Source organism: Aquila chrysaetos, chromosome 16 (assembly GCF_900496995.4).
Source record: "Aquila chrysaetos chrysaetos chromosome 16, bAquChr1.4, whole genome shotgun sequence".
NCBI classification, from domain to species: domain Eukaryota; kingdom Metazoa; phylum Chordata; class Aves; order Accipitriformes; family Accipitridae; genus Aquila; species Aquila chrysaetos.
Window position 1 is genome coordinate 13,155,282 of NC_044019.1, and position 24,715 is coordinate 13,179,996.

The window sequence follows — 24,715 nt, forward strand, 5'->3', positions numbered from 1 at the left end:
TTAAGGAATCTGGGCCAGCTATGAATGCCGGCTTTATGCAGTGCTGTTTTGAAGTAGGAGTGAGTCACTAAAAAACAATTTGTGCTCTCTCCATGTTCAACTTTGACTTTATTAAGAAAAAGAGAAAGAAAACAAACACAATCCCATTCACTGCTGAAATACGCATTGATCCTTTAATCCTCAGGGAATTGTTGGGAACTGCTTCCTCCTCAAAAGAATTGCTGTATTGACGCAACATTTAATTGTGCAATTACACACGCGCGTTTTTCTCCTGGGCTTTGCAGAGCGGGGCTCTGTGGCTGGAATGCTAATCAGAAAGCGATTGATACCATCTCGTGGCACACACAGCCTGAATGCAGCCTCCCAGCTGGCAGCAACCCCTAGGTACTAGGTACGTTCATGGGTCCATCCCAGCCTTTTCAGGTAGGAAACCAAAGATGGGAATTGCAGCACAGCAAGGCCAGAGCAAGGACTGGAATTTGGGCTGGAGCCCAAAACTGTATCCTCTATTGCTTTGTTGTAGCTTTCCCTGGTAGAAGCGGGAGGCTCCGGCACCCGTCCCTCCTCAGCAATGCGTGGGGGCTGCGCCTGACAGGTACCAGCAGGACCTCTGCTCAAAATCCCTCGTCTGCGAGCTGAAAATATTACCTGCCTGAAAATGCCTGGTCAGCGGCTCTCTCCTGCTCCTGCGCCACTGCATGATCTCCACATGGTGCACATGGCTTTGAATTTTTCATGGAAGTTTTGCTGAAAGCATTGCTTCAAAGCTACTGGGAAATGCTCTGCACGTGTGTTTGTACGTATATATGTATGTATATACAACCACGTTTGGCCAGGCTCCGCTTTCCAAGAGTTGCACTTGCTGTAAACTTCACCAGATTTTTCTGATGTTTCATGCGTGCCACCTCTGACTTCAGGGGTGTGCGACACTTAGGGCAGAGCTGCAAAAAATCACTTCCAGGAGTTGGGGAGCTTCTGGGAGCCCTTGCTGTCACCTCTCTTACTGTGTCATTTCTTGATTCAGAAACTGAACCCTGATTGCATTCGTTTGCCTCATCTAATTGACCCTGATGGGAGCAGGTTGCAAAGTGACGTAGAGCATGTCCTTGCTTTGCGTCACCTGAGAAGCGTGCTGCACATTGGGATTTACAGTTACCTGCAAGTAAATACAGAGGCTGCTTAAGGATTAGGTGGGAAGAAATGCAACCCCCCTCCATCTGGCTTTGAATGCTAATATTTTCTTGGGGTTTAATCTCTTTACCATGACATTACTATTAATGGTTTCATCATCAATTCTGCTTTCCCACCAGCATTAAGGATGGAGTTTCCAGATGGGCAATCCTAGCTGTCAGCCACCTGTCCCTTATCCACGGCCACAGGCTACCAAGTGAGCCTTGTGTCTGGCCACACCATCGGTCCCGTGGCAAGTGCGCCCTGGGCCAGCCATCCCACTTTTTGAAAGCCTTTCAAACTCTTTTAATGGATGCTTTTAATTCATCCACCACACTTGTGTAATGGCCTAAGGAAAATGAAAAGGAGAGGTTTTTGTTATGCTGTTAAGCAGTGTTTGGCTGATGTTATGGGCTCCTGGCCTCCAGGTACTTCTGCTCATGTTTTCTTCTTATTTCTCTGAAAGTTTTAAGTTGGGGCAAGCTGTGGCTGCTCCTGTTGGCAGAACCTAGCAAAAACTAGTCCTCCTCTGAGTTCAAGTGTTTGCTCCCTGCAGCTGATTGCTTTGCACCCTCCTGGCAGCAGGACCTTGGGGCACCTCTGTCCTGTGCAGGACAGGGCAAGGAGCTATGTTCCTCCTTTTCATGGCAAGGCTGAAAACACACAAAGATGACGGGGCAGCTGTGGTCTTAGCTGACAATCTGAGAGGAGATTTACTAGCAGAAAACCCCAGCAGAGAGCAAGGAAGGCTGCTGGCAAAAGTCAGGAAGGGACTCTCTCTCCAGATGCAAGAGAAGCAAAAGAATTGTAAGTAACATGCTGAAGTACACAGATAAAGTTACCTGACTTATTTTGACCATAAAGCCCAGGACGGTAAAGGCTCTTAACCTCTATTAATCAGCGAGAAGCTGGAAGAGGCCGCACAACGATCTCAGCTGCCGAAGCTGCTGCGCCCTTTTGCTCCCTTTAATTTAATTGTATTAGTCCTGCCCGCGTCCTTTGTTCTTCCGCCCCACTCAGGAAATCTGCTGCTGGTTTTGGCAGGGCTCGCCCTGGCTCCACACGGCTGGTTTGCGGACAGCCAGGAGGGATGAGAGGGAAGGCAGGAAGGGGAAGAGGATGGGAAAAGGTCCCACGGGAGCAACCTGCTTAATGTGCCTCATTTGTCTTAGTAGTGCCACCACGTCCCTTCCTGGAGGAACTTCCTCCTGATAAGCCAAACAGGCAAACCTGAATGTAGAAGAGCTCCCACTGATATCAGCAGAGGCGATATTTCACGCTTAAATCTTAAAAAAAAAAAAGACAAGTGCCAGCGAGCCAAGTCTTGCGCAGCAGGAGCTGCCAACCCAGCGATCGCTCCTACCCCTAGCCTCCAGCCCCACTGAGGGGTCAGGGTGTCTCACCTTTAGCTTGGCCGTTCTGGCTTGCACCACTTGTTCCTCATCAGACTGGTAAGAAATAAGAGCAACAGCTTAGCCCTGAGTCCGTCACTTGCTTAGCATGCAGAAAAGGGTCCAGCAAGCACAGCAGAGGGATTATCAGTGCTAACCCCCAGCTGGTTTCTCTGCTGGTGGCAAGAGCGTTGCTGTACCCCATGCCAAAGCGCTGTTCCTCAGGGCCCTTGCGGGGTGCAAACCCTCCCCTGCCCTCCTGCTGCTTGCTGGACTCCTCCAAACTGCCACCGCCTGCTTCCCACCCGCCTCTGCAGGGCTGCAGCTCTCCTCCCAGCGGCATCCAAGGACACGGGCAGAGTTTTCCCCATCGGCAGTTCACACGGAGCAGCTCAAGCTGAGGATCCAGCAGCATCATTGCAACTTCATCAGTTTCCCCAGCAAATGCGTTGGCCTCCAGTCTCCTGTCAGCATCGTTGCAAGAATACTGCCAGCTCAACCCACTGGCATTTGTCTTCCCTGCCGCCAGAAATAACGATTCAGCACAGGCACACTGGTTTTAGCACTCGTGTTCCTTTACGTGACAGTGTAAATATTTGTGTGTCTTCATATAACAGGAAACGACAATGTGTGCAGTCTCTCACCTACCCAAGCCCCAGAGCAATCCTCACAGGGGTTCAGAGGTGATGATGTGTCAGGAAAGCTGCCCTGCGCTGCTGCTTTGTAAAACAGTTGCCTTTCACTGTAGGAGTAGGAGGATGCGTCCCACCGATGCCATACCAGAGGGGCGGCACAGGAGGTGTCGTCATGCGTAATTCATGTGTTGTAATGGAAACATCAGAAAAAAAGAAATGAAGATACATCAAAAAAACTTTAATGACCTGCTATGTCGATATGGCATTTTTATGACCCTTGGTTTTACTTCATCTTTCTTAAACAAGCAAACAAACAAATGCAAGAGGTGGTTTCCTGGACACAGATGCATTGTCTCCAATTCCAGAGTTCGTCCGTGCCCAAGGACAAGATAGCGGAGCAGCTAACCCAAGGGTGTACCTTCATCATCTTTCCATCAAGGAATGAGAATGCTTAATATGTGGGAAAAGATGAAGCACTTACAGAAAACTGTGGTTAAGGAAACGGATTTTCAGATGATTTTGAATGCTTCAGGCTTGTCTGGGAAACATGATTTTGAGCTCCGTATTTTACTGGATTTCTCTGACTTCAGAGCCCAGCTGTACAAAATGCCACAAATCCATTACAGCAAACCCGGGTTTTCCCAAATATGTAAAATGTCAAGGTTCTCCTCTCCCTTTCACAGCAATGAATTATCAGTTATATGCTTGCAGTGAAGTAATGCATCGTTTGCTTACTAGTTTTATAGGGGGATCCTTCCCTCATTGCCTGCTGTAATTCTTCTTGGATCTGAAGAGTAAAACATATTTACATTGCAATGCTTGTGGAATTCTGGAAAACCTCAAGAAAAAATAGGACTGGAAAGGAAGGTTTTCTGTCCAGTGAAAATTTTTGTGATGCATTTTTTCCATATCAGAACGAAAGCTTGAAATATAGAAAACCCCCAAAACATTAAGCCAGCTGCAGCTACTTATTCTGATTACTTTATCCTTTCTATTTTCTTAGTAAATTTACTTTATGTTGCAATGCAAAGTAGAAATTCCAGATTCCTTGAATAAAAATTTGGGTCCACAAAGTTGGTTTCAGTAGTCTGGGAACTGTTTGGCAGATAATATTAAATCAGAAAGTGGCAATCTGCTGCACTAAAAATAAAAAATAATGATCCAGTAAATGACTAATTTTGTGGTCCGGGGTAATTAGCGGAACAGCTTGGCGGATGGAAGGCAGCAGGTCTAAATTACTGTACTAAGTCCATTTACAGGAAGATATTATCTAACTTTGTTGTTATTAATAATAATTAATGAGAATTAAAATATTCAGCCAGGATTTTTGCTGTTGCTATTAGAGGGAATACATGTGTATATATGTGTATTTGCTCTTTGATGCTTTTCTCGGTTGTTTGCATCTCAATCCTCGACTGTCTTGTTCTGGGACTTTAATAATACTCCAGAAATTACTGAGACCGCACCTTTGTCTAGCGTGGAGGAAACTTGAGGCTTTTACAATTAGTGCTGCTGGTTATTCCATGAAAAACATATGCCATGATCTGACAAGGAAAGCAGCAGTAAGAAGTCAGGCAGTAAGCAGTCCTTTATCAGCAAGCTCACAGGGAGCATCAGTCGGCGGCACGCAGCTCGCTTTGCATCTTGTTTTTGCAGCACAGGTTGCTGGGGATGCAGGGACGGCACGGTCACCCCCGAGGCTGCACAGACCTGCACCGTTCCAAAGTCTTCTCTGGTGAAATCCAGTCATTACTTTGCTGAGGTCCTAGGTGCTTAAATTTCAGCGCCACTAGGACACCATGATGGTCACTTAGTCTTGTGCCCCTCCGTGACACTGGCCTTTGGTGTTTCCGATGGGCATTCCCACCCCAAACCCGTGTCCTGCGGTAGGCTTTAAGCACATGTTTTACGAAACCCTTCAACTAACAGGGTTCCCATGATGAGGGAGACTTTTAATGAGCTGATTTAGTGAATAATTGCTCTCACCATTAAAAACAAAACACGCTTCTCCCTTTGTTTTCAGCTTGACTCTCCTGAGTTTCAGTCTTCCAGCCCTGGACTTTGCTCCACCTGTGTTTGGCAGAGTTAAAGCCCTTCAAGTCTGAAATCTTCCCACATGCCCTTAAATACTAGGAGGAGTCATTTCCTAATCTTCTCTTTTAAGAGGACTGTGATAATTGAGAACTTATTATTGACTCTATTGACTTTCACAGGGTTTGCGTTTGGGTTTTTTAGATAAGTTCTAATTGTTCCTTTTTATCATTGTACAAGTACTGTTAAAAATTGCTGTTCACTGTGTCTACATCTGAGGATGTGACCCCAATTCTGTTAAAGATCCAACTTTTGGGGCTCTGATGGACAGTTGAAGGGGTGTTGATTTGGTTTTGGGCACCTTTGAAGAAAAGTAGGTGCATAAATCAAAGTGCTGTTTACTCACCTTCTCTGAAGGTTTTGTAAATCGTGTTTGTTATTTTTAGCGGCTCTTTTTCAAGTGGTACTGTATCTCCGGTGGTTTCAGTTCTGCTTGTAGGCTGGGCTGTATTCTACCACCCTTAATCATCTTGAGTACTTCACTTTCCTTAACTTCATTTGATTTTGTGGAGAAATTTCAAGGAGTGAGATGAAACTTAGATGAATGAAATTGGGGATTAGATGGGGGATTAGATGGATCCTAAGAAGCAGATGCTGTGCTTTCCGTGGGAAGATTTCTAAGCTTCATTAAACCAGAAGGGGTTCTTTTCCCCTGACACTTACAGATTTAAAAGCATTGTATTATACCTTATTTTTAATATAAATGACAAACTATCTTGATGGCAATAGCCATCTTTTGGTGAAATTTCAAACCATGATCATAATCAAAGCCTCCATGAAAGGATGTGAGCTCCTTTATAGCCTCATGTACTGTAACTTCAAGGGGATTGTTCCTCATTCAAGTGCCCAAGCCTTTGCAGGATGGAGGTATAAATGTCTTGTTTAGGATAATTATCCACTTACCTATATTTTTTTTGTTTGCAGCATTTTTGTTCCTGCATATGTCGGGCTGGTGGGTAATCTCATAAATACCATGATAGCAATGGTTTGCATCCCTTTGCAGACTAAACCAAAGTCAGACCATCATGTGACGGAGCACAGTAAGTGTTAGTGTTTCTGATAATAGCACATGAATAGGGGTGGGGGAGTGACATGCTGTAAGGACTTGGGGTTGCATTTAAGGGCAAAAAGATGCCAACCTTGAAATGCTGACACTTTGATGCCTAAACTGTGCTTGTGGAAGAGTATTATTCCCTACTTGTCGAACACTCTGCCGTGCAGAATTGCAGGCTTCCAGCCCAGTGCTTGCTGTGCATCTCAGAAAAGATGAATGTGGACCCCTCGCTGGGAGATAGTTTGGCCCAGCATGGGAGGCAATCGCGCTGTCTCACGGGGGTCCTCTGCATCCAGACATGGCACCAGCTCCCAACCTCCTGCCGTCAGCAGAAAGCTGGTGCTGCAGAGACGCGTCTTTTCGGGAAGGTGGTGGTGAACCTGAGCAGACAGTCTCACAGTTTCTTGCTTCCTGCCTCTAACCTGTATAAATAGGGTATTAATCAATAGGTCATCTTCCGTAGGCACATCACAGTCTGGCAACATGTTTAGCATCAGAGAAATCCTACGCCTGATGAAGTTTCCGGGAGTAATGGAAGTTTTCATAGTCAAGGTCTTTGCTGGACTTCCCGTAGGTAAATCTCACCCATTACTTGTGATTGCTGATGTATTTAAAATAAGATGACATACACCGTAGACCAGGCTTGTCTCAAGTTACTGAAAGCACGTTGCATTTGATCACGGAGCAGTGAGGATTCAGCTCCTAACTCGATGCTGGACGCTTTCAAATGGTCTCACCTACACAGGGTCAAAACCCTGGGACTTAATGTAGAACAGACTACTTGTCACAGGCTGCTTCTGCAACTTTGGCAAATCACTTAATCTCTCTACTCCATCCTCCCAGCTGTTTTTTCCTCTTGTCTGTCATTTCTATTTAGGCTGTAACCTCCGCAGAGCAGAGGGAAATCAGTTGTACCCTGCCAGAAACACTGAGGTCCTTCCTGATTTTACTTACTTATTTTAAGGGGTATGTGTACCCTAACCTTTTTCCCAAGAACTAAAAACTATTGCTGGACAAGAGGCTGCAGCTGCTCTAACTGTCGGCTGCATGCAGGGGAGGCATACCATGTTTCTTCCCTTGCACGTTGGTGGTGGTGCTTGTTCTTCTCTTCTTTATATATTCTGCTTGGTTTTATGTCATGGTAGCAACCCACTGCTACCTCAAACCCATCCCAAACCTGCCTGTTTCTCTGCTCCCTTTGAGTCGGTTGCTGTCCTGGCATGGTCCATGTCTACTGATTTGCCTGGTTATACATATACTTGGCCACAATTTAATAATCTTTAATTTTGCCTACCCTCTAGCTTCTTTCCCCCCTGCTTGTCTAGAGACAAGGCAACATGTCAGCCTTGTTAGTGGTGGTGTAAGGACAGGGTGATGTTCTCTGCCCTTCCACACAGAGAGCCTTCACGGCTCTTTTCCCAGTCAAACCTAAAAAGGCAATTTCTCTTGATTATAGTTTCAAGGGTTGAATTTTGTGCACATCAAAACACGTGCACATCATGCTTCTGAACAAACTAAGGCACTTCCCTTCCAAACAGGGATCGTAAGAGAGGATTTAAGGCACCCTAGCTTTTATACTTTGCATCTTTTTCCAATTCTTCTGCATCTGGAGAAGCCCTGGAAGTTTAAATAATGTGAAACATAAGTTACAAATTAATTTCTAATTTGTAAACTGTAAATTCAGTTTACAAATGAAAATAGATTTGGCTGTGAAGAGTGCTGAATTAGAAGGGGATGGCATTTCTGGGCTTGGTCAGGTTCATCTGTTATTCCTTGCTAAGGCTCTGGGGGAACAAGTCCTACTGAAGCTGTAGAATAGCATTCATGGAAGCAAAGGATTTCTGATTTTTTTTTCGTTTTTTCTTTTTGTGTGTAGTTGGCACTGGCTGAGATCAGTAATGCCAGATGGTCCTACCTCCACCACTGGAGACAGGATACAGTCTCGATGGACTGCTGGCTCGCCCTGATAGTGCACTTTTTTGGTTCTTATGAAACTAACCTTTTAAAACTGTGTTTTAAAAAGTGTTTATAAAATGACAGCATTTCACAGAACAAGACAGTCAAGTGATGTTTTAAGATGGTTTTCTTTGCTGATTCTGGCTAATTTCTCAGCTTAAAGTAGCATTCATTTCTCTGCTTAAAAACGCCTGAGACCGCATCCATATGCAATCTGCACGATAATTTCCTGTGCACTCTCCTTTTTCCAAAGGCCAGGCGAGATGCACTTTGTTTTAGTCATCCCTGCTGAAATGCAAATTCCTCCCTGTTGCAGAAGATGGCTCTTCTTTTCCCGTGCACAGCGAAAACACGCACCCAACCAAAATAAACATCACCTGCCCAAAACTGCAAGGGAACTTCTAAGCAAAGAGGATGGAGACTGAAGCTGAAATTTTCACATCTCTGAAATGGCTGGGATTATTTCCGTAAGAGTAGGAATGGCTTTACTTGAGACACTCCTGCTACAAGCATAGCGCTTGCACTACAGTGAGGAGCGATTAAAATCCTAGCAACTTGTCTTTGCAGGTCTCTCTTCACTTCAGGTGAGTGACCATACGATGGCAGCTGAAAGGGGATTTGGCCATCACCTACTTCTCTGAAGCTCACTGCTGGAGGCTGAGCTCCTCATGAGCTCATTTACCTTTCATCTCCAGGCTGCAACTGTATAATTAATTAGATCACCCAAATTACAGACGGTTCTCTATTTACTTTGTAAACAAGTTTGTAATATACACAGAAGAAAATCTTCTGTTCCTTATGGATCTCATTGTTGTCTAAAATTAGCTTGTTTGAGACCGAAAGAGCCTCCCCAGGGGGGCTGCAGGGCTGGGAACCTCCTCCTTGTGTTGCATAAAAGCAGATACGGGCTCCGTGCCTCTTGCAGGAGGGTAGCTGCCAGGGGATGGACGGGCAGCAGACGACTCCAGCACAGCTGAATTACATTCTCAACTGACCTGGGAAAAGAGAGCCTCATTGCATTGTGGTAGATAAGAGACAGAAAAGAAAACATGAGGATAAAAATGTCAAACATACCTCTTACTGACCAGAAATCACCAGGGCCTTGAAAATACTGATAAATAGCTGCTTGTATGAATCTTTGACTGCCTAATCCCTTTGGAAAATCTGGTTTTAGCACGATGGCTCTAGCACCTGCATCTTATTTTTAAAAGGACTTTCTGTCACATGTGGAACAGGATTTTGCAGCAAGCCCTAGGGCTCTGCATCCCGTCACGTTGGCAGTCCAGTGTAGGAGGGCTGAGACAGGCTCCCAGAGGCTGTACTTGCCTTCTCACACCAGCTCTCGGTAAGGCTTGCTAAGCCGGCCCTCCAAAGTCACAGGCTCCTTTTAGAAATGTCATCTTTTTTTTTTTTGAAAACACGGTTTGCACTCCGGTGTCTCCTTGGTGCTTTTTCCTGTCTTTATCGCATCTTGCAAACCATTTACCTGTCTTCTGCTGCATAAGCCTAGTTACTCATCCCACTGGTGCCAGTTTTTCTGATGAGTTCACCCCTTATGGATATTGTTGCCGTTTTCCACTTTTTTCCTGTTGAAAACCTGAGCCTTGCAGTGTGGATTGAGGCTTATCCCAGCAGTTCCTGCATGGGCTTTTGGTGTCCCCAGAAGAGCCTGGGGACACGCCACCCCAGTGAGCCCACCCCAGGGTGGGTACATTACTCACGTGGCTGCACTCAGCTGACCAGCAGCCTACCCAGAGAGGACCTGCTGAGCTCTTTGTAAGAAATGCTTCTTCCAATGAGCATAAAATGTTTTGAGTTCAATCTGGGGCTCACCTTGTGGGTTCAACCAAGAAATGTCTTGCCAGTGGGAGACACCCCCTTAGTTGCTGAAAGAAGGGGGGCAAGGGGGTGTCCTTTGTCCAGGTAGCTCTAAGTGACCGTGCAGGCACAGGGTTGACACCCATCTGAAGAAGAGACCTTTGCATCTCCAGGGGAACCATGCAATGTGTAATGCTAATTAAAGAGCACAGCCTATCCTCCTGCTCTGAAAGAAATCAGCTCATTTGGAGGAGAAAGATCTAAATCTCCCTTAACTCGATGAGGGACTTCAAAGGGGAGAGGAGCTGTAGAAGCTGGCGCGTGGTACCAGGAAGAAGCGTCAGGTATGTAGGAAGGTGGAGCCCCTCCTAGGTCGTACCTGCAGCAGGGTAGCAGGATGAAGGGCGAGCGCCTGCTTCAATCTAATCTTCCTGCAAGTGAAACAAAGTGTGGTTTTTCTTTCATTTCTTCACGTGTGCCTTTTATAAACATGTGCAACTCTGTTGCCTGGTTTGGATGTTGTGAGTAAATACTGTTATTTGCATGTTACCTTAAGCTGGCTTGAGCTAAGAGCGATTTCAAAGTAAGTGGATAACGATGGGGTGCTCTCCACGGAGGGGTGTGGCGAAGCCATAAATCTCCATGAGCCCCAGCTCCCCAGCACCTTCTCCAAATATCCAGAGAGTAGCAGAGCAGGGCACCCTTCCTGCCCCCCATCCCTCTCCCCCAGCGCCATGGGGCCAGCTTGGGTGCAGCTATCCCCATTAAGGGGGGAAGAGGTGTCTCCGGTGGGGTTCAAGAAGGCTTTGTGGCAGGTGCTGGGGTGGGAGGGTGGTGGTCCCTCCAGGCAAAGGCTTGGGGTGCTTGGAGGGAGGTCCTTGTTGCTGCAGGTGCTCCGCTGGTAGCGGCACCATCAGGCTGCTGGCTGCGGTGGAGTTGTGCTGGTCTGTTAGGGTGTGAGTCCTCCACGGCGTTTAAGTCAGCAATTTCGGATCGCTCACTCCCGCTTCCGGGAAATGCCGGCAAATCCTTCCCATGCCTCAGGGCTAGTGACTCACTTTGTCAGGCCACAAGCTGCCTTCTCAGTCCTCACACGTTGCGTCCTGGCCTCTCTTTTCTTCAGGAAGGAGAGGACCGCTGCTCCCTATTTACCCAGTCTTTGCACCTCGGAGGATCCTACAAGGAAGGGCAAGACCCGTAAAGTTCACCTGCTCTCTTTTCCTCTCCCCAGCAGGGTCAGTGCTGTCCGATGGGCACGTTAAGGGGTTGTTCACACACAGAGCACCCCAATATCCTACTGTCTTGGTCCATCTGAGGTGCACAAGACACTAGGGGAGGCAGCAACCTCCTACCCCAGACCACTCTTTGAGAGCAGTGTTTTGTTATAATATTTTTAATTTGATGGCTCTTTGCGTACGATGGGAGCGTGTGTATGCATGTCTCTATTTGTGTATGTTTGGGGGAAATGCATACTATTGTATTTTCATGTGAGATGAAGTGAGTGGGCATTTTCCGTTATGCTTTCCAGAAATTGCCCTAATTGAAAAGCAGACCCAGCCTGTGCTGGTTTTGTCTGTACTTTCCTGACTGCTTGTGTCGACACCGCTATTGGTCCATGCAAGTGAGATTTCATGTGCCACCGATGTCGTTGCCAAAGTGTGCAGTGAAACCACTGTATTTAGGCTGATGTCACTGGCTTGCTCCCCATGGTGAAAGTCTAAAGTCAGGCAAAAGGGGCGAGGAATCCAGTCAGATTATTTTTATGGTTACAGTCTTGTCTGAACAAATGTTTTCTTGCTGTCTTAATGGTTAGTCTGGCTTCGGTGATACAAATATTTACCAGTTTATAATAAACAGCTGAATCTACAGCCTACATAGTCACATTATTTAAAGATGAAAGCAAGGGGGATAAAAAAGTTAACATTTAAAGATTAAATTACTACACTGACTTTGAATAGGATTCTGCTCATGTTTATATCCAGTCCCAGCAACCCCAGGGAGAGCTACTGACTTGTACTGGGGGTGATTGGGAGCAGGATCTGGGCCACTACATGCAGTGCAAGTATATTGATGTATGCTTTTCATTAACCCTCCCTCTAGGTTTGTTCCTGATTATGTTTTCCGTCATCTCTATGGATTTCTTTGGCTTAGAAGCAGTGGAGTCTGGATACCTGATGTCATATTTTGGTGTCCTTCAAATGGTAAGTGAAGTGGAAGTCCCCCTCTTGCCACACCGCTATCCAATTTGCTACCTTGTTGACACATGCTCTTCCAAATCCAGGTGTAATATTGACAAGCAAATCCTAGCTCTGCCATGTGTCACTTGGCTTCAAAAAATAGAAGTGACTCCAAATTTATTCTGTTCCTTGGAATGGGAAGAAATCAGAGCAAGGAGTGTCCTGGAAAGCTTTCTTCCCCTTGTCCCTCCTTGCAGATCTTTAAGCTGTGGAGCTAAAATTTCCTTGGACTGATGTGTTGTCCTGGTTTTTGTAACAAAACTTACATTGAAGCTAAATTGCCTTGACTAAGGTTTTCTCTGGTGCAGGTTAGCTAATTTACATTTACTTAGTAGTACCCTGTAAATTTATGTAAGTAGATGATCTTACTGGCCTTTTCACAGATCCCTTCAGTGTAGAGGAAGGACTTGTTTCTGCTGTGTGGAAACAAGCACAGCAAGCTTGTACTTTCCAAAAAGAAAAAAAAAAACGAAAAGGTGGGCAATGTAACATGGTTAGGAGACTACCAAAATTGGTAAAAGGGAAAAGTCAGCTGAATTAGGCAGTAGCAGGGCCAAAAAAGTAAGGTGGTGTGTTATAGCAGAATGTTCCTTCTGGAGGAAAAGGCTAATAATTTTGCAGAAAGAGCAACAGATGTTTATAAGCAAGCCTCAAGGTAGGAATGCAAGTTAAGCAATATCCTGAAGGAGGGTGGTCTTGTTATTAAATCTGCCTTCATTTCCTGGGCATTGCCGCAGAGTTCCTGTGGGATCTGGAGGACTTTCTCATCTGGGAAATGGCAGCTTTAGTTCCTTCCCTTGTGACTTGGATTTGGCATGGCGTTGCCAGTCACTTGGGCTCTGCCCTGGTCTCACCAAACCTGGGCGCCTTGGTAGAGCATTTGACAAGCGTGGCCGTACGTCAGCAAGTGGAGTCTGCAGAGTAAACTGGCTGGAGCTGAGGAGCTGGTGCCTTTGCCACGTCTGTTCTGGGACGGTGGCTTTAGACTAGCTGTCTTTTGATCCTGTGAGCTCAACATCTGCTACCAGCTGGATGCACTCTCCCATCCAGTTGCGTTGGAAAGAAAACCAGTTTGTCGCTCCACAGCATGGAAAGAGTGTGACAAGTGGAATGATCAGCAGCTGCTTTCCAAAGCATGCTTCTGACCCCAACTCCACTGCTAACAAAGGCTTTCCCTACGTTAGTCTTTGTATGCTGCCTCCTAGACCAGGATCTGCAGGAATCACTCAGGTTTTAGAGGGGCCAAGTCACCTTCTGATATCTTCTTCCCCCTTTGAATGTAGAGGGACTCCCCAGCAACTGTCGTCTTCACTTAGACGTATCAGTTAAATCCCTGTTATATAGGTCTACACTGAAATTAAATTTGGGGTTGCAGCATGGCTATGGTGTGCTTGTTTTGAGCCGGGTAACGTGGGCAGCAATAGCTCTTGTACAGCCAGGGCTGGAGTGGCTTCGTGTTGCTAGATGGAGCTTGGACGCTGCTGTCAGGTCTGGGATATCTGTCTTCAGGACACTGCTGTTATGTCTGGGATATCTGTCTGTCTTCACTGCTATTGTTTCCCAGGTTAGTTTGGTTGAAACTACTGTAGATAAGGTTACCTGTGCTGCCGTGCCGGTCCACCCTACATATAGATACAGCCCTGGAAGATATGGCAATTATAGCATTCACTCTGCTTCCTAATGAGTAATCAGATGCCAGTGCTAACCAGGGACCTGACCCTTCCCATAGTCACAGGGTTTCATCCCGCAGAGGCCAATCACGCCTATTACCACACTCTAACCCAGCAGTGGCCTACAGGCTCAGGTGCAGCATCTACTTTGCTGGGGAGTCTTTGCCTCGGGACATTTGACACGAAAACTAGCTTTTGTCAGCCAGGCAGTTTTCTTTCATCTATCTGTGCAGTTTCTGTCCATGTTGCTATGCATATTCTACAGTGCATGACTCCGGGCATCAGAAATATAGGAGTGGAGTGGTCATAGGGTACAAACTTCTCTTCTTCATGATGGTGCATTGGGGTTTGCTGCCAGAACCACAAAAAGGAAAGGGGAAAAAAATGCTTCATTTTTTTTAAAGCCAAGGACACATGATTCCTGGTGGCAGCAAAGCCATTTTGCCTAAGAACTTGCAAAGCACTGCTTTCTGCTTTGTTGCTTGTTCTTTCCACTTTATCAATGGCAGCTCCAAGCTCTGCTCTGGTTTATGCAGGACCAGATCCTCAACAGATCCAAACAATACTCTCACCATCTGGCTTTTGAATTATTGTAAAACATTAAAATTTCTATCTTTACTTTCACATCAGGTCTCTGGCTAGAACCACCCAAAGATATCTCTTGCAGTTAGTGACTGGATTAATGTTTTATGGCTGCTTTCTCTTGGGGTTCATCCAGTGGAAGATGTATGCAGGGAATGCAACATGTGCTGGCTCTGTCCTGCCAAGCCCCAGAGCTGCTTGTGTGCCTTCATGTTGCCTAAGCTGGCATTTCAGATGCATTTGTTTCTGCTGTACAGTGAATTGATACTGCTGGAGATATAAATGCAGATTAAGGTGCAAGCAAATTCCACCAGTCTGGATGGGTGAACGGTGATTAATATCTGCTGACTGGCTTCCCACTTCACTGAGTAAATTATAGCTTTCTTCATAAGGAATATAATGTCCTTTTCAATGAATTTCATCAACCAGATCCTCAGCTTTGATTTCTTATTCCTTATTTTGCCTTTCCATAAAACATTGTGAGGGTTTTCCCATTCTCCTGGACTTGCTCCGAGCCCTCCTGTTAGAGGAAACACATCCCCCCATTTGCATCTCTCCCTGGATCTGAAAATGGGTCGTGTTCAAGGATTTCTATAGGTGGGAGCATCACAGAAATGAAGGGGAAAATAAGAATCAAACCGTGTCCTGTTTACTTTAAACCTCCCCGTAGTCATTGAACACAGTGCCTGGGCGGTTGCACAGCACGGCCAGCAGATACGCCCCAGCGCCATGTCCCAGGGTCTCGCCTGCTCCCAGCACACGTTGCATGTGCTAAGCGGCTTCAGAGATGCACAGGGAACAGCACAGCGAGCAAGGCATAGCTGAACCCTTTACTCAGTTCTTCCCCAAAAGTCATATGCTGACAAAAGCATTGTCTGCTCTGCTAATTCCTGGCAATTTTTAGTAATATTATTTCTTTGTGTTATTGTAGTTTCTATTTTTTTAATGAAATCTTCTCAAAACGAACATCTTCCTCTTGCACAGAAAGTGATGTTGCAGCCCCCTTTCCCAGCCCAGTCAGCAATCCCAGGATGACTTGAATAGTGATAGCATCTTCCCACTTTCCTTTCCCACCCCAAGCATATTATGCTCCAATTGCTTGACCTAATTTTTCAGCTTCTCAGCCTCATTTAACCTACTGTGGTGAGAAGCAGCCAATGCGCTGTAAACATCTCTGTTTCTCACCATTTTTCCCATTCAAGACAGCTGCAGAGCACCTAGAGAGGAGATTTTGAATGGCTTTGGGTCAGTCCACCTAATTTTAAGTAGGCAACTCAAGTACTATGTTGTCAGTATTTCAAACAGCTCTTTGTGTGGGGAGATCAGCACAGAAACACTGACCTCCCATGGAAGGTGAGGTGTTTGCCACCTTTGCAGATGGAGGACGTTAGTTAGCCGCCCCGCTAATTCAGGCAGCCCTCCTGAGGGATCCCATCCGGAGCTCCTCAGCCTCACCCTCGTCACACTTGGTCCCATCTTGTCACTTTATGACCCTGCAGGACCCCAATATTTGGGAGGGGTGCCCCACGCCCAGCCTGAGAGGACCCCTGTGGGTTTGGAAGGAGGATTTGGGGCTGGCTTTTGGAGCCTGGGAGCCTCATGGGCTTTGGGTGGCCAGTCTCCAGAGCACCTTTCTTGGTTGCTCCCTTGCTGAGCATCAGCTCTGTCCACATGGGAACCGTTCATGGCGCTTGCTAGCAGTGAAATGGCTCAGCTGGTGCTGGCGGTGGGTTTTGTCCTCGCAATGCCGTGCATGCCATGCCGACCGATGACCCCCGCTCATGGCACGGGGCATCCTCGGCACCCTCTTCCCTTCGCCGAGGTGGCTGCCCACAGCACGGTCACCCTTCACCCGAGCGCTTGTGGTACATCTCCTTGCTGCCACTTGTACCCCTGTGTGGAGGGATGTAGGTTGCCTTGCTGCTGCTCCCAGCCCATCTCATGGAGTCCCAAGTGACCCAAAGTAATACATCTGCTGATGCATCACTGTAAAAGTTCCCATGGGAGTACCTGTCCACAGGGAATGCAGTCTTCCCAGCTCTCTGGATGAAGCACTGGCCCAGGAGCTGGCACCAATTTACTATTTGGGGTTAGGCAAAGAGCATCATCTAATAGCAGAGGATATTGGAAAGTGTGGGGCAGGCTTAAGTGCAGCGAGGGTGGGAAGGGGACTCGCTTGTGGGTCGGACAGAGCCAAATGACGTCAGAGAAGGGTGTGCGGGAAGGTGGTGTCGTAGCATTGGGACAAAGAGCTGTCTGAGGAGGAAACAAAGTCATTGCTTAGAAAATGGAATAGGACCGAGGCTGGAGAGGGCTGATGGGGAAGTGAAAATAGCAAGTGGGGGGTAATTCGAGCAATCCAGGGCTCTGCAGTGATACTTGAAGCGCCCTGGTAGCATGGGGCTGTCTGCTGAGCTGGGACCGCGCCAGCGTAAGTCGAGGAGGAGGAGCTGGGTGGGAGATAACAAAATGAGGAGGGGAAGGCAGACAGCGGGAGGGGTGCCTCTGCGCCTGGTGTCTTGTGTTGCAGAGATTCCCTTGCTCATGATACGTTTGAAGCATCTTTATCTGATTGCTGGTGGGTCTCCAGGCAAGAGGTGTGAGAGCCCGTCAGGGACACAATCCCTCTGTCCTCCGGGGCTGGGCTTCCAGAGTCCTCTCATCTCAGAAGCCATGCAAACAAAATTTCCCTTATAGTGCATGCCTGGGAGTGTGAGATGCCATTCAGTCTCCCTCCAGAGAATAATTAATTTCGTAATAAGTTAAAATAATTTAACTTTGCATAATGGGCAGAAGCGGGCCTAGGCTCCTGAGTTGCGAGAGCAGTAGCATGGAGAACTTCCAGGCGCAGTATCTGGCTTGGAAAATGCCGCCAGAGGATTAGGCAAGTGAAATACCTGGAGTCCCTGGTTGATATCTAAAGTCACATCTGATGCTTAGATTTCAAACCGCAGGAGGGGGTGGGGGAAGCTTTCCTTTAAGAACTTTTTCTCCAAAAAAACCAAAGCAAAACGCACCAAACAAAAACTCTGGGTGGGACAAAGGGGTAGATATTTATAACCCTGAGGATCAAGAAATCATAAGACATCTGTTCTATTTACTGCGTTTAAATTTGTATTGTTATACAAACTCCACCTCTAGCTGTGCAGCTTCTGGAGGGACAAGTTGGTACGGAGTGATCCTGAAAAGATGAGAGAGATTCCTGGAGGAGAGATTTACATTGCGTATCATCTTATCACCAGTCTGTCCCTCTTGCTTTTTTTTTTTCCTCTGCACAGCAAAAGAGATGATTAAAGAGCCAGGGATTTAATTACAGCCAGGTATGCCTAGGGGGAAAACCCACTTGGTGAAAGGACCTTGCAACAACAAACAGAAAGTTCTCCAGTTTCCTCACTTTGAAGGATTTAAATCTATGGAGGGGAGCGGGTTGGAGGGGGAAAGCAAGCGATTAGGCTGGAGTTTGCAAAACACACGGTCCTCTTCCCCCTGTTCAGCAAAGTGCTGCCTTCAGCAGTTTGGTCCTCACCATCAGCTCTCCTTCCAGTCCCACCACCCTCCTGCTCCTCTGCAAGACCTGAACTACTTCTCAAGCTCTTTCTGGCACTGCCGTGTCAGTAGAAAAACTCCCTTTTCCCCCGCTCAAGGTTTTGCACCAACTTCAGCCTATGCAGAAAAGCCTCGCGATTTTTGTTGCCCTCTGTGGTCTGCCCCAGCCGGTGCCCACCCGCGCGTCCCACCACAGCCGGCACTGCGCTCGCCCTGGGAACTGCCAGCCGGGCACAATTTCAAAGGCGAGAGATATGGGTCCGGTGCGTGGGAGGCTGCCTCTGATGTGAATCATGCTATCTGTGCTAGGGATGGGGCTCTGCACCTTCTCTGCTAGGCTGTACCAGCTTATCTGGCCTGCTGCGCGGGCCTGTCCGACCTTCTCACGTCTTTTCATTTCCAGGCTGTTGGGTGAAAAGGAATTTAGTTTGTTGCTGGGCTCTGTCAAGCTTTCAATCGGTGCTGATGGAAGAATCTGTAGAAACAGTCCTGCGTCCGCTAAGCGCGTAGGACCAGCCGAGCATCTGCGTAACTCCTCTTAACCTCCACCTAAGGTTACCTACTTGCGGGTGCCAGTCCTGCTCAGCAGTGGCTCCACGCAGCAAGGCTAGTGCTTCACCGTTCAAAAGTCTTCCAAAAACTAGCACCTCAAACCTTCAAACCGCAACAATCTTTTCCATCCTGAAAGGGATTCCTGAAATTTGTTAATGAGGTTAGCAATAAAGTGGGTAATTGGCTCTTCTGAGCAAATGGGAGCTGCTGCCTTCCCAGAAATCAAATACAGTGGTAGAGGTAGAGTATTTTTCTAAGTGATCAGCTGAATTAGTGTAACAAATCCCCAGTTTGGCGAATCCAGCATAACGACAAGGAGAGATTTGGCTGTTCTTATGCATTTATTGGGAGACTTATTTGCCTTTAAAGAAGGAGGGGGGGAGGAAAAAAAAAGGTGAGTTGGTTTTTCCTGTGACATGTGTACACAGCCACAGGCAGTGCCTGTTATTTCACTTGCAAACAATTTCCTCTCTCTTTTGTTTATTGATGACAGAAGGCATTCCAGCCAGGTACACTGGCTCTTCCCCGACTTCAAAGGAGGTCAGGTTACAAAGGCAAGCACCATCCAGGCAAAATGAAATGCAGGAGGGGAAGGCCCCTCGCAGTCGATCTCAAGGGGAGGTTGCATGCAAGGGAAAAGCCCAGAACATGCCAGCAGGAATGAAAATAAGGATAAATCCCATTGCTGCATTGTCAGTGCCACCAGGGCTTGTCCATGGGAGCGGCGACAGCCAAGTCATCTGGGATGCCCCGGTACCCCCGGCAATGGCAGCACACGTCCAAAACCTTTGATGGGAGAGCACACACGAACCACCTTTCGCTTCCTCCTTCCCAAAGATGCCTGTGCAGGCGGCTGCCGCTCGTGCAAACCGGGGGACTGTGTGCCCAGGGAAAACTGCAGGCTGGAAGTAATGGGTTTTCAGGTCTAAATTCAGACTGGAAGTGAGGTTGGAGCTCCTGGTGACTGGAAACATTATGCAGCGCCTAAATCAAGGCGCTGTGTCCAAAATCAAGACGATGGGCCTTGCCTGCCTGGGGCTCATGGCTGGATCAGCAAAGACCGTGCTGGGGAGGGAGTCGGCAGCCCAGACAACCGGTGGGGAAGCTGCAGTCTGTATAACCCAAGGATAGCTGCTCAGCCCCAAAAGGAAAGCGGGTGACTTGGGCTGACGCTTGCCCTTGGAAAAAGTCCCATCGCTGAGTCAGTTGGTTCAGCAGCGGTGTTTTACCTGGCACTCGTATTGCCACAGTCCGAGCGATGGGGAAGCTCGTGCTGAATGCCAGCCTTGGCACGAGGACCGTCTCTCTGCCCTGCTCACTCTGGGGACAGCCCAGTCTGCGTATCTCCAGGTCCTGCCTCCTCAGAGCCTGGCTTTGCTGCAGCGGTGCTTGTTGCCTGCTCTTAGGTGCTCACGTGTAGTGACGGAGACGTTTTTGGGTACGCCACTCCCGTGGCCATCAGACCGGGCTGCTCTGGGACATTGCTGATGATATATCCCAATGACTCAAGGAAGGGCAGGGACCGGGCTGTGCCTGCATGGTGTATCCCAATTAAATATGCCGTTCAAGTCCGGGCAAATTGAGAAACATTTCCTTTCCTCCCGTGGCTCAGCAGAGCTGAACTGGGGTTCGGGTGATGCCACCGCTGAGTCAAGCCATGCCCTGCGATGGGGCTCAGCCCCCATCCCGTGTGACTCAGCGCAGACCTGGCTGGGCCGAGCCGGCAGGAGGGACTGGCAAGTTGCAAAAAGTTAATGACCATACTTCGTTTTAGGAGCACTCAGCTTAATGAAGCCTTACTCAGCGGCTTCTCCACCCACCCCCCGAGTAGGAGCCACTGGGGCTAGTATCAGCCTCCTCCCGTGTCCGCTGCAGGGCTTTCAGCCGGAATGACTCAGGTCACCCCATGCATCGTCCGAGCATTCCACTGCAGCAGGTCCACTAGTGTCCCCGAGGCCACTCGGCGGGTGACATGACCGGGGAGAAACACACAGGGCCTGTGCCACCGTCACACGGTGGCCAGGCACACATGACCCAAGCTCTCAAGCCCTGCCAAAGGGTGGGGATGGGGACAAAAAGGAGGCAGGAAAAGCATTTACTGGGAACCAAAATGTCTGCTTGGCACAACGCGCCCTTGTGTCAAAAATCGCCTGTGCTCCGAAGCCAAGTGTAGGGTTGAATTTTGATGTTTTCCATTAAGATGTAGCTTGTTGGGAAAACAGTCAATTTGTAGCTATTTTTCTTTATGGCAACTTTATTTTCACTCTATTGCTGTTTGCTTTTTGCTTTTTTTAAATTTTAGTAATTAAATTGCTTTTTCTGGACTGCTTGTCATAGATGAATATTTCCTTTCTTTTTAATAACTTTCTTATTTATTTTGCACTCATTTCCTTTTAGTTGAGTTTGGGTTTCATCCTTAGGACTAACACAGGAAGGTTGAGCATGGCGTAGCATCATTCCAGGTCCAAGCAGAGCACCGGGGTTTTCTCCAGGATGGACTGCCATTGAAATGATGCCATCCCACCAAACAAAGCGTTTTGAACTAGAGCTCTTCTTTCAAGTCGAAGGGGTTTTCTCTTGGATCAAACAAACCTTTTCAAGCCAGGGAAAACTTGGTAGATTCCTATCTGTCCCTCCCCCAAAATGCAGTCAGTCAGGCTTCATTTTCACAGTAATCTCTTCCAGCCTCTGTCCTCTCATGTCCACTTGGGCCAGCATCACCTGAAGTATGGGAGGTGCTGAACAGAGAAATAAAAGAGGGAATCTTTGCTCTGCAAAGTGCTGGAAAAGCCAAATACTTCCCGGAGTTTAAATTTTTTTGCTCCTCCTTCCCTCCCTCTCTCCCCCAGTTTTTATTTAAAATCTGTAAAACCAGTTCCCCGTCCTTCACGTCTGCATGTACTGCTGGGGCTGGGTATTAGCATGTCTGTCATACTTGTTTCCTGCCGAAAAATGATGAACCACCCAATCTGTATATTTACAGTTTAAAATAATGGCAAGAGAAGGTACAGGAAAGGAGGCATTTTCCTCCTCTGCATACAAATGTACAGTTTTATTCTGGAAGGACTTGCCAAGGATGAAGACCTTAGCATTAACTGTATTTCACAAAAACAGCACAAGTTAGAAAAATTCATTTGTATCTGCAAGCATCTTTAGAAAGTTTCAGTCACCGCTGGCGAGTAGGCAGTGATGGTAAACTCAGGCGTACACCCAGAGTAAAGACTTTCAGCTGACGGGATGGATCTATCCCTAGGATGCAAAATGCTTGAAATAACGGATCATGTCTTCCAGCCATTTACCATGACAGCGAGGTCCCTTTTACTCCAAAAAAAGCGAGGGAATAACCCATTTGCTTGAAGCACTGCAGCAGTTCTCGTTTGAGCTTGTTTCGATTGTTATATAGCGGGCCTAACAGTGCTCGTGTGCTTCCTTCCCAGGTTGTCCAGGGTCTGGTCACTGGAAAACTCACCAACCACTGCACAGAGAGGACCCTGCTCAGGCTCAGCGTCTTCATCTTTGCCGGCGTCGGCCTAGGCATGGTAAGGCTCAGCATGAAATCATCCATGGGGCCTTTTAATAACGCAGCAGCACGAGGTCCATGAGACCTGGCTGCAAGTTCTGCCCCTTGAAATGCCACCGCTGGCTTTGCTGGGTGGTCCTTGGGGGCGAAACCAGCTCTCCTGGGGCTCTGTGCAAACAGAGCCACGCTCAGCATAAAGCACCGCGCCAAATAACAATAAAGAGCTGCGTGAGTAATAGTTACTGGGATTTAAAAAAAAATTAATCTCACACAGAAACTTGTTAAGTCCCTCCTGAGTCACTGGCTTTGCATAGGAATCCTGCCCTCAGTCTTGTCAGCAACTGCATTTCCTGAACTACCCAGAAAGTAAATGAAGATTAGGGGGGGGGGAAATCATTGCGGTTGTACGCTGCTGCGAGACAGCGGAGGTTGTGTGCTCTTCTTCTGGGGCTTTATTTTTGCCTAATTCCCCCAAGCTGAGAGTATTCGGGGAACAAGGTAGCAAGGCAATAATCTCGTTCCTCTGTTTTGGGATAAGTGACGTTACCCGTCGCTGGTTGTGTCTGCATGGGCGACAGTTGATGCCAATCTCAAAAGGTAATTGGAAAACCGAGTTGACGTAGGCAGCTCTGCCGGTAATCGTGTTTGCTCAGATAAGCCATGCTCAGGCAACCGATAGATCTGCCCAGGCCACGGGGACGGAGGAATGGTGCGCACTGGTCCCTGTCAGCGAGGTGGGCCCAAAGGATGGTCGAGCCGTGTCAGCCGTGTGACATTCCCTGCAGGATGTGGCCTCGAGCCGTGCTGCCGGGGCGCCGGTGCTCCCGCCGGCACGGGTAGGATGGGTGCCGTTCCCACAACTGCGCTGCAGCCACGAGGAGGTCAGGGCCAAATCCTGGAGGGTATTGAGGCTCGTGGTTCCCAGCTACACGGATGAGATGAGGCACCTACACACCTTAGCTAATCTGAGGCTGGGAAGGGAGGAGGATGGATGCAGACGAAGGGTTGGCTCTTTGGATGGAGTGTGGCCCCCCTCTCGGGGATTTCGGGGCTTGCGGAGATGCTGCCGGGTGGTAGGATGCTTGGGAAGGGACCCTCCCGGCTGGTGTCACGTGGTTTTGGCTGGCACCGATGCACCCCCTTAGCGTGGGACATCTGCACGGGGCTTGGTGCTCCTGAGCATGGCCCGGGAAGGGCTTTGAAGGTCCCGCCATGGATTTTTGGCCAAGGGTGGGAGCAATTAGGTGGGACCAAGGTGGACCTGGCCCATCCGGAGACCTGAGCACACCCAACCGGGGGCAGGGCGGGGTGCCGCTGGCACCGGCTCCCTGTGCCAAAGTCCGGTCCCATGGGAATCAGGCAGAGGAGCAACATGGGGTAAATGGCTTTTGTGCACTGAGGTCTCACTCAGAGGGAAGGCTGGAGGTGGCTGCAAGTAGAAGAGAAAGCCTCAGTGGCAGTGGAGGGGCACGTGGGACGGCACAGCTTGCAGCGGCTAATGCCCCAGCACGGGGAGGCTCACATCGGCTGTGCGGGGAGGGGAGCCAAGAAGGGAAATCGTTTTGGAGTTGGCAATTACGCCAAGCCCAGAGGCCTGTGGACATCCTGACAGCACGGGCCGGGGGACAAGGGTCAGCAATGACTTCCCACGAGAACTATTCATAGGCAAATGCAGCTGCGATCCTCTTCGCCAGGGACGCCTTATTAAAAAGTGCTCTGTTCGAGCGGCTGCCGAGAAAACATCCGTTTCTGGGGTGGCTTTCCGTCTCGGTGGGGATGAGTGCTGTCACAGCAGCAGGCCCCAAATGCGGAGATTAATGCATGAAGCTTTTAATCCTGCACAGCCGCTGGTGGAGGAGCATCACGCCCACTGAGCTGTTGCTGCATCTGGCCTCCAAATGAAGCAGATCCCCTCCCCAAAGGGTGGAAGCGAGGAGAAAGGCTAGCTGTTAATAAAAGACACTCTAAAACCCATCTTCACATCACTGGGAGGTGGGCTGAAGTGTTTTTTGGAAGGCTGGCACCGGCAGCAGACAGACAGACAGACAGCACCGCAGCTGGGAAGAGGCTTCAGGATGTTCCCAGCAATCGGCAGCTGGAGAAGGGAAGGGTGGGCTGGGAGCTCGGCATTAACACCTGGAAAAGGAGAGGAGGGGAGAGCCAGTGTCTGATCTGCAGATGCAAGCTGGGAGCACGTGGGCAGGGGTGTAGGAGGGCTTGGCGGTTGCGACAGGGAAGTTTTTCTCTTTGAAGGCGCGGCTGTGCCTCGTCCTGCCTCGCTGCCTGCATTTCCCAGGCATTTGCTTTTTGAGCCTGTCTGCTGAAACTCCTGGTTCTGCCTCCCGCACCTGAAAAATGCCTTCAGATCTGCTCAGGTCAAAAAGCCTGCTACCTACCCAGCAGCTGAGGAGCAACAGAGACCAGGCTCTGCCTGGCTCAGTCCTTTCCGAGTGCCAGGGGAGCAAGGAGCCATTTCCCCCGGCTTTACAGGAG

At 48.4% G+C, this 24,715-nt stretch overlaps 1 protein-coding gene across 3 annotated transcripts in view; it reads left to right on the forward strand.

Annotated features, from left to right (window-relative positions):
• Positions 1 to 24,715, forward strand: part of SLC22A18 (solute carrier family 22 member 18) — a 62,894-nt gene that overhangs the window by 31,346 nt on the left and 6,833 nt on the right. For 2 of the 3 annotated variants that reach the window (XM_030039822.2, XM_041129347.1), the window contains exons 6-9: positions 6,212 to 6,327; positions 6,805 to 6,915; positions 12,216 to 12,316; positions 22,140 to 22,241. In XM_030039822.2, coding sequence (XP_029895682.1) covers positions 6,212 to 6,327; positions 6,805 to 6,915; positions 12,216 to 12,316; positions 22,140 to 22,241 — 430 coding nt within the window. The remainder of the gene's footprint in view (positions 1 to 6,211; positions 6,328 to 6,804; positions 6,916 to 12,215; positions 12,317 to 22,139; positions 22,242 to 24,715) is intronic. The other variant, XM_030039824.2, reaches the window with a different exon arrangement.